Here is a 10,150-nt window from a genome sequence, read left to right on the forward strand (position 1 = left end):
AGTAGTGGTGCAATTGCATAGTGAATGTGCTATGGGCCCTGTTGCAAGCTTTGAATGCGTTTGTGGTAGAAAAATACAACATTGTCAGCGTTCAATGGGCCCCCGGTGCCACTGCACCTTGCACCAATGGTCCTTGAGCCCCTGCAGTTGTGGCTAAAATCGCAGCTTTATGCGAAGTGGTTTGAAGAATTGGGCACTTGGAGCCTGGTGGTGTAAAATGTGGAGTGTTGGGGCAAAGACAATGGAAGCAGAGGCATTGGATGATGGCTTGAAGCATGGACTAATGGGGAAGTGAGACACGGATACGGGAATGAATGTGAGGGGCGGTTGTAGTGGGCAGCACTGGAATACATGGAATATTGGATGAGATGTCGGAAGTCGGGTTTATATTAAGAGCTGGTGTGTCGGAAGCAACTGTGTACCGGGAATGGTATTTGTCGGAAACAGGGGGATGTGAAACTGACGGGGACTGTGATGTTTTGGAAGCAGCGCAGACTGAGTGTTAGGAGGAGGAGGTGGCGAAAGTGGAAGCCTGGTCTGAGCTCCGCCCATCCTGTGTGTACACATGCCTATACTGACAGCATTCCGCTCAGCCTCACAACAGGGCTGAGATTACCTGCGGCCAGTGAAGGCAGAGAGAGCGGCAGCAACAGCCGGTGTCGGCTCTTTGTTGTGCTTAGCATGGCCACAGACCGGGCGAGCCTGCTGTAGCGCGCCAGGGGGCAGGCAGCATCCGCTCACAGCGACCCATCGGACCGAAGCACACCAGCCAACCGCGGCATGTCCCTCCCGCCTATCCTGGCTAGGCAGCAGCAAGCGGGCAAGAGCCAGCCGCCCCCCGACGCCAGGCCTCAGCAGCGACAGGAGGGCGAGGCGCTCTCCAGCTCCTGGCCCTCGGCGACCCTCCGGAGGCAGCTGGCGCAGAGGGCGCACGCCGCTGCTGGGAAGATGCCGATCCCTGCGGCCCTCTGCCGCCCTCGGGAGACCGGGGGCTCTCCTCGGGCGCCCCCGCCTCGGCCCTTGCAGCAGCCCCGGCCGCTGTGGCGCTCCTGTGAGAGCATGATCCCGCCCGGCCGCCGCGCCAGCCCCCCGCAGCTTCGGACCCAGGAGGAGGGGAGTCGGCCAGCAGCCCCGGAGGAGCCGCTGCTGCGCTTCTCGCTGCGCCTGACCCCCGAGGCTGCGCTGATCCTGCAGCGACGGAACCTGGAGAAGCAGCTGTCCGCTCGCCGCCCCGGCCCCTCCGCCGTGCCAGGCTGCCCGCGGAGGGCATTCGCTTGCAGCCGGCGAGGGAGCCCACTTGAGGGCCGGGGAGGACTGAAGCTCCCACCACAAGAACTGCTGCTCAAAATTTCCCTGCTCAACGATCAGAACCGCTACGACGACGTGGAGTATGAGGAGGAGGATGGCTGGGGGGCAGGGAGGGTACCGGATGAGGGGCTGGTGCGGCGGTGCACTGAGTGGTTGCGGGGCGTGGAGAGCGCGGCGGCCCCGGACAGGCTGCACAGCCTGCCTCACCTGAGCATCACCCAGTGACAACCGCTTGCCTCACCCGTGCATTACCCAGTGACACTATCCAGGACCACCTGATTACCCAGTGATCAGAGCCAGCATCATTCAATAGCCGTCGTTTGCCTCGACTGAGCGTTACCCCTGACCTCCCCTCAACCAGTGTGTTACCCTTTTGTGACCAGACCTTTTTCCCTCCTGAGACTTATCGGGGTCTGCGCCTCCTGATTATACAGCGAGCTTCTCCTTACTTGACTGCCACCGGAAGTTTTTGCTCCAGCTAAAAAAACATCCCAGTATCCACAACATGCCCCATCCGAGTATCCCCCAAATTAGCACATTCTGACACACCTAAGCCTCGCCTATTGAGGGAGCCTTCTCAAAGTCGCATTCACCCAGTGACCTCCGCCCACCCATCTCATAAACCTCACCATGACCTTTCTCCCACATTCCGCCCTATATAAGCAGTCCTGGACTCCTCTCCCGCTCCCAGTCCCCATTAAACAAATTGCGGATGGTCAGAAGCCTGCTTTGAACATTTCCACTCAACATAAACTGTCTACCTTACACAGCGCACGCCTTCGCGTCTGGGGGTGGTCTGCACTGCCCGCACTGCCATTTCCAGCCGCCATCAATGCATATCAAACGTGGGCTTTAGAAAAACAGGTTTGGGAATCCCAATGTTTTGAATAACGCGAGCCTCTGCCGACCACGGAACGCCCAGGGTTGCTGTTCAACTCGGTACGATTGGTAGCACCCACCCACCCCCTTCTGAATTCTGACTTAAGTTTAAAACGGCATCACAGGTGTGTTCAGCACTGCAGGTTACATTCCGATGAAGTAAATCACGGTGCTGGGAGAGAGGTAATGCCCTGTCACCTTTCTTGGACAATCGTTGTTCCTTTCATTCCATCACAGACCGCGATAAGGAATGACGCCATCATGCCCCCTGTGGCATCAACAACACACCACGTGCCTTTCGAAGGTGCTTCTGGGAAGTTGTGCAAGAGGATGAGCAAAGAAGACTGGATCTTTCTACCTATAACTGGCCACATGAGTAACGTCTTTGCCATCCGTACACATCGCAGTGTCATGGCGACCCGGAGCTCAGTCGGGCCATAGAGGGCTCGGACTGGAGGAGGCGGCAAGAGGGACTTCCCCCCCAGTAGAGGCACGTTTCCTGGAACTGTTAGACTTTTGTGGGGAGATGGGCAGTGAGGACAATGGATTTTTTTGTGCCAAAGTACAAATGAACAACAGACTCGTTTGTGATGAGTTTTTTTTTTAGTAGTTATTTAAGTTTTGTAAATAAAAACAATGATTTTGTATATGTGCGTTAAAATGCAAAACCACACCATATTTATTTCTTAATAAATGATTTTATAGTTGGAGAACGTAACTTGTACTTTACGTGAGGAGACGCTTTATGTGTCCTTTTTTTAACTTTTTACTTAATATTTTTTAGAAATTGTTGTTCCTGGAGATGCTCAACTGCCTGTCACAAACTGGATTAATTGCTTGGCATGACACGCCGGGCAAGTTTTGCCACATGTATATATGACGGAGTAATTGTATTGTATTGTAATTGCATTTATATAGCGTTTACTCCTCCTGACGAGGCATCAAAGCACTTTTTGGGCGAGTAGCACGCTACTCTGGAACTCATGAAGGATTAGTGGTGAATTAGTATAGTGAAAATATGGAAGCAATTTAATGAGATAATTAGTAACTCGTATGTGCGTTGCACTTTTAATCGGCTCCTGTGTTCCACGTAATTTTCCACTGTCCTGTCCCTGCCCTTTCTGGTGATAAGCAGATACCTGCTTTGCTCCGTTTCCAAGTATTTTTTCAATAATGAGTAAGGGTGGGCGTAACTGGCGTAATTCTCTCTAGCCTAATTACTTGTGATTACTGCAGAAATAGTTGTATATGTGTGTAGTTGTTTGAGGAATATAATCAAGCATTTAGCGCTATTTTCTTAGTGCAAAATGTACCCTCGCTAGCAAATTGGGCCGAGGGATGCATTTTGTGCTAATAAAATATCACTAAATACTACAAGTCACGAAGGAGCCGCTCCATCTCTGTTAGTTCATTGTGCTTGCGCTCCTCTGGTAAAATGTTTGCCCCAAATTACTCTTAATTACTCAAGCGGGTGTAATCATGTTACTTTGCATATCAAGAGTAGTGCGTAAATACTGAAATGACTGCAGTGTAATAAACATTTCTCCCAGGCCTAATCATAAGGCAGAGTGAGTTTGTGTTCAGGTTGGAAAAAATAGTGTTTTGTCTTTGTTTGTCAAGACAAGAAGTTGGTAGAATAAGTGTGTTTTCTGAAGCTGAGACTGGTTGTCCTTCCAACTGACCCATTGGAAGTGGTTCCTACTAGATCCAGTTGGTACATAAGGGGTTTAGACATTGTACTTTAAATTTCCATTGCAAAAAAACAATTGGCATTGCAGAGGATAAATAAAAGGTCAACTGAACCAGATCAAGCCAATTAGAGATACAAGGATTTGGGGGAGGGTTGAAATATGGCTTCGGCTCAGGATTACTAGGTGTTTTATGAAGTACATCTTATAACTTCAAAGCAGAAAAATAAGAGAACCAAAACATACAGTGTAACACGGATGGTACAGTCCAGCTCGGTTGATTGATTCTCACATCTGATTGTCTTCAGTTTTTAGTTTGCTTGAATCTGAGGTAGCAGGGACCCAATCTGAGATGGGTACCCTGAGTGTTCCAGAGTTTTGTGCCTATCATTCCAAGGTATCACCCTCTGTGTTACTAAACTGACCGAAAGTTTTGTGTGAAGATGTAGGGGCTGATTCATAATCCGCACTTGTGGTGGAGGCCCCGCAATTGAGGCGGGGTGCACTTGTGGCGGACATCCTCACTGCAGTTACTCATTGCGGAGGTCCCACGACTAGTGCTGGCCTCGCGGTGAGTGCGGACCTCCCCGACATGCCACAACTGCGCGGTTCTTTGTGAATCGTTTCCATGGTGTAGGACCAGCTTTGGTACACATGATGGGTCTTTATTCTGTTAGGTTTTGTGGATGATACAGAGTGATGTGGTTCTAAACGTATCCACTGAGAGCCAAAGGTGCTCTTTCCACACCTGTTGCGTGGTCACATTATGTTTAGTTTAGGCCATATTAGGCCTCAGTTATTATTGCCCTCCAGGGATTGTGTGTTATTCATCATCACTTGTTAAAAACTGTCAACCCAGTTTTGTAATTTCACGGGTGACATAAATATCACCAATTAAGAATTGGGCCTTCAAAAATGAGGCACAACATTGCAGATTTGTGTGCTTTCTGCACCAACATTTGCCTTTATCAGTGGTTTCAGGGCCTCCTCCCCCTCATAAGATTCTGCAAGTTTTTGGCCTGCCAAATTTATCGGGGGTGGGATAAATCCAAAGTTACAGTCTTTACCATCTTGGAATTAACGGGTGTGATAAACACTGCATGACTTGTAATTGTGATCTCAGTGCACTCTGATTTATACTGATTCAATACAAGTCCATACGGGCCAGATCCAAGTCAGTTTTAGTATACCCGTAAAATATTTACATTCAATTAATTGATTTACATAGCGGTTATCCTGAACATATTTAGTGATTCCAGCCCTCATATACCTATGCTGCACATGCCTGTCCTAGATAATTGGTCCAAGTGGGTGTAGTTATGGTGGTCGTCACCATACATTTATAAGCGGATCATATACCGGCCTAGTAGTCATGACAGGATCTGCATGTAGCATTTAAGCAGGCGGGAGAGGTAAATGTAAATATCCAGTATTTGTAAAGCGCGAACAATTACCCGAAGGTGTCAAGGCGCTGGGGGCCGTCGGGAAGATTAAGCGAGCTATTGCCCAGAGTCACATGGTGCTGGGCTCATCTGCCGCTGGCACCGGGGATCGAACCTTGAGTCCCCGGGTTCTGGAGTCAGTCGCCCAGGCCGCTGCGCCACACCTCTGGTGGAGCCTTGGGGACAGTGAACAGAGAGCCGCAACATGGCGATTCTGCAGGATCCACAATACTCCGCATGATCACAAAGGAATGAAAGATTAGATGTTTTTGTGAACCAACCTTTCCTTTTCATTCCTCCTTGGCCCAAATGGTATGCCGATCACACAAAAAGTACAATTTTCATCATAAATAAGAGCTTCCCCAGCTTATTCCCGCTCTTACCAAGCAGACTGCAGTATGACAGTACTCATCTGCCCACTTCCAACTGTAGTGAGACCTAGACAACAGAACATGCGCACTGGGACAGGGAGTTGCAGACCCTTGTAGAAGGGGGCCTTCAAACGTGGACCAGTCATACAAACCTGGGTGAATGAGAAATGGCCAGATAGGTGCATGGACAGTGCAGGAGACGCTTGGGCAGAGTGACAAGGGTACTGGCACTGTCTTAAGGTATCACGGATGCCAGGATGTGCTCGCTGACAATGGAACGGGTCCCTTTATAAAATGGGACAGTGATAATAAGATGGGAGCACTGGGCCGGTTAGCATCAATTGGTTGGGAGAGAGACAAGAACAGAGAGGCAGATGCTAGGTCAGCCACATAGAAGGCGGGACAGACAAAGAAACTGAGACAGGGAGACAAACAATGGCGGGGGAAATGCTGAGACAAGGAGACTCTGATACTAAATCAGGAAAATGGCTCTTGACTCATCAGCATGGATTCTGAGACTAAGATAGGAGTACTTGGGGTACGCTAGACCCAACTCTGGGTACACCTTTTGGAGAAACGCATCAAAGACCACCCAACACACAGTGTACTCATACGGATGGTGGGAAATAAGACACACCTTTGCCCGCTGCACCGTAGTAAATACACAGCCACTGGGCACTCCTACTGTCCAACCACACAAATTGTGTAAGGCTCCAAGATCCAATGCCTTGAATGGCTCATCCTGTGATGAAACCAGCAGCAGCAGGGAACACTACATCATATACCTTAGCCAATTCCAGTATGCAGAAGGGGCAGGAAATTCTGTTGCTGACCAAAATCCCATTAGCCAGCAGCCAGATCCACTGGCACTGGTCAGCTGGGATTTGAACCAATTGTGGCGATTTTTCTCACTCTTCCACATAGTACTGCAGCGAGGTGGCTCAGTGAGATCATTTTTGCCACTACTGTGATTTATAGGTCACTAACTAGAATTCTGATATGGCCAAAACAGCCGCCCATTCTTCTGAGGTCGGTAAATTATTTACCATGCATAGAACTGGCATAATGGTGGTACAAACGCTATGTAAAACACATTATACCCTTAATTGGACCGATTCGTATTATATAACGTCCCACTAACACACGTGAACTTTCAGGGTCAAAAGACACTCTACTTCAGTAAGAAACATTCTAAAAATGTTTATGGCGCACGGAATGACACAAAAGGGCTAGTAAGATTTTAGGGATGACAAGAGATTTATTGTAAATAATAGGGCATCTGGCTTGAATAGATACATTCCGTTTTCACTGCAATAAATGATCAATCCGCACATGTGGCCCACTTGCTCTCTTCTTTTTTAAGCGAGGTTCCCCATTTTCCCAACCACCTCTGCTTTCCCCATTCCGAACTCACTCTTCCCTCCATGAAAGAGCAGCCCTGATCACTGTACAGGAATGCAGTTCAACTCCTTGGTCGGCAGACCTGGGCGTTTCCTCCGTGTAATCGTATAATTACCGTGTCAACATGTCCGCTAATGTTTTTTTATTCTTGTGAAAGCCATGCGCTTAAACAATATACAGGCAAGTTATGGGGGGGGGGGGGGGCGGGGGGTTGTGTTCATTTCGATGTGGTACTGGCATGAGAATTCATAAAGTCACAGCATAAAGAGGGCGTCTAAGGATTTCTGTTGACGATATCGTTACTATGTCCTGCTTATCTTGTCTGAAAACCACAGACTGCGACATGTGATGCTTCCGAGGTACGGTGGTTGCCAAGAGACATAAAGCCTGCTTTTCGCGTGGCCCTGGAATGGTTTTATCAGGAAAGGAAGGGGGTGCGGGCTTCGGAAATGTTGTCGGGGGGGTTGGACCGATTTTGGGCCTCTAACTGAGTTTCTTGTTGTCTCACGTCTGTCCTGTTTGGAGATCCCCACCGGAAGTGCTATCTGCAGCTTACTGCTTGTCCTGTTCAATGGATAGCAATGCAAAAATAACAAGCATTTGCAATGTAATAGGTCTCGCATTTGCGTGACTTGAACTATTGGCTTTGTAAATGACAATGTATTTTTTTGGCTATTGGTATTGTAAATGACACTGCCTTTTATTTATGTGTTTTGAAAACCTGCAAGAAGTGCGTAAACACGCACTTTGTACTTTTAGTCTTTGCTTACGAGAAGCAAGGCTGGCAGTAAAAGAGGCACAGTTACTGCAGCCTTCCTTCTCGTAAACAATGACTAAAGTACAAAGGGGCATATTATCAAGAAACGGCGTTAAGATTTTCACCGCTTTAGCGGCAGAAAACTGCTGCTAAAGCGGCGATAATATTAGAAGCCCATTATCGCCGCTTTAGCTGCAGTTTTCTGCAGCTAAAGCGGCGATAATTTTTTTAACGCCCTGCTTGATAATATGCCCCAAAGTACTTGTTTACGCACCGCTTGAATGTTTTCAAAACAGATAAATAAAAGGCTTTATCATCTACAATGCCAATACCTCAAATTCTCAAAAATGCGAGACCTATTGCATTGCAAATGCTTGTTGAGCTCTGAGAAGGAGGCGGCAGCAACCATAGGAAGGCAGGGACCGTAATGCCAGGCAGTTGGGAAGGAGGGCTTTTCTAAGCCCTGCTAGACTGTACAATTATGGGATCTGAGGCACAGGAGATAAGAAGCTCGTGATCACAGATGTTAAGTGGACAAGTCGGGATTAAAATTGATGCATGCTGGCCACCCATAAGCCTAAACATAGAGCTCAAGTGCTTATCACAAGCTGTGTTAGCCTCAGCAATACATCAAAATCAAACCTGCGAGTATGTTTGAGCATGTTCAACAGCAATTCTACTCTGAAACCAGAAGCTGGTGAGTTCCCATCTTAAAACAAGCATTGGCATAGCCAATAGGTCTCACCTTTGGGACCTTATAAGTGTTTAACCATGCAGCACATTATCACCCACCGGGCAGATTTCTGTAATGGAACTAGTACTTATGTAAAGTGCTTTGATACCTTCATTTGCGTTTCATAATGCAAAAAATAACAAGCATTGGCATAGCCAATAGGTCTCGCCTTTGGGACCTTATAAGTGTTTAGCCATGCAACAGTTGCATAACTAAATACTTATAAGGTCCCAAAAGCGAGACCTATTGGCTATGCAAAGTGGCCGTGCGGCCGCGAAAGTGAAAGCAATCGAGGTAAAGCGCGGCGCGCGCGCCCGTGCACGTGCACTGTAGCTCTAGGCTGGCCTGGTAGCACTTTTTGGAGCCCTCTCAATAAGTCATGCCAGACCAGCGCATGCGCTGGGTCAGGCAAGACCTAACAAGGAATGAAAGGAGAAGTGCTTACAGATTTCTGAGGTGGGGGAGAAAAAAGATGCACTCTGTAGATTTACGCTGTGCCTACCTGCTGTAGATGTTTGGTTTTTCTCCACAACAGTTAGGGTAAAATGGTGATTGCTAACGTTCTTCTGTTTTGTTTAACCAGAAGCATGATCATGCGGTCAACAAATGGTTAAGCATCACAATGTAGCTATTTACTGAACCCCACGAGGATCGTTCCATTCCTCCCCAAGACAAGAGTGGCCTTTAAGGAGATTTAACTACTGTAGCAGCTGCTTGTTGCCTTCCAGGGTAGGCTTGTTGGCCAAGGCCCGCTCATTATACGGTGCTGACTATTCCGCTGAAAAGTAAGATGTCACCGTAATTGATTTCGTTTCTGTTCCTTTGTGTTTTAGAGAAAATGAAAGCGCACTCTTGTGGAGGTGGGTTGGAGGGGACGCGCCTTCTAATGAAAGCTGCAAGGTCTAGAAATGAAACCTGACCCAAAACAGATGGCAGACTGTGCGCCGCTGCTGCTAGCTCCTATTATATAATGCCAATACCAAATCAGTAAGCAATTACAGTATAGAAAATCAGGAGCCGAATTGAAAGGAGGCTAAAGTGAGTTATCCCAGTGTGCAAGTGAAGGTGGGGCTGGAGTATGCTGCATCTTGGTGCAGAGTAACAGATGTTTATTGCCAACCAAATGAATGTTAATTAGTCCGTCGGCCTCTAGTAGGATGAAAGGCTGAGCAGACGCGCTGGGGTTCGAAACTGTGGTTGGGAGGTCAAACATAAGACTAGCGCCACCGCTGCTGGCTCCCATTATATAATGCCAGTACCAAATCAGTACCAAATCAGAAAACGAGCACAGTATAGAAAATCAGGAGCCGAATTGAAAGGAGGCTAAAGTGAGTTATCCCAGTGTGCAAGTGAAGGCGGGGCTGGAGTATGCTGCATCTTGGTGCCGAGTAACAGATGTCTATTGCCAACCAAATGAATGGTAATTAGTCCGTCGGCCTCTAGTAGGATGAAAGGCTGAGCAGACGCGCTGGGGTTCGAACCTGCGGTTGTGAGGTCAAACATAAGATTAATAGGGTTCTTGCCTTAAAGTTAAGATTGCATTATATAATGCCAACACCAAATCAGAAAAT

The 10,150-nt window shown here is 48.0% G+C and overlaps 1 protein-coding gene across 1 annotated transcript; it reads left to right on the top strand.

Annotated features, from left to right (window-relative positions):
* Positions 1-525: 525 nt before the first annotated feature.
* Positions 526-3,743, top strand: PRR18 (proline rich 18). Its single transcript, XM_085611443.1, has one exon. It carries the CDS (start codon positions 781-783, stop codon positions 1,531-1,533), a length of 753 nt encoding a protein of 250 aa, XP_085467569.1. The 5' UTR covers positions 526-780; the 3' UTR covers positions 1,534-3,743.
* The last annotated feature ends 6,407 nt before the right edge of the window (positions 3,744-10,150 follow it).

The sequence above is a fragment of the Triturus cristatus genome, chromosome 6 (assembly GCF_964204655.1).
Source record: "Triturus cristatus chromosome 6, aTriCri1.1, whole genome shotgun sequence".
NCBI lineage: Eukaryota > Metazoa > Chordata > Amphibia > Caudata > Salamandridae > Triturus > Triturus cristatus.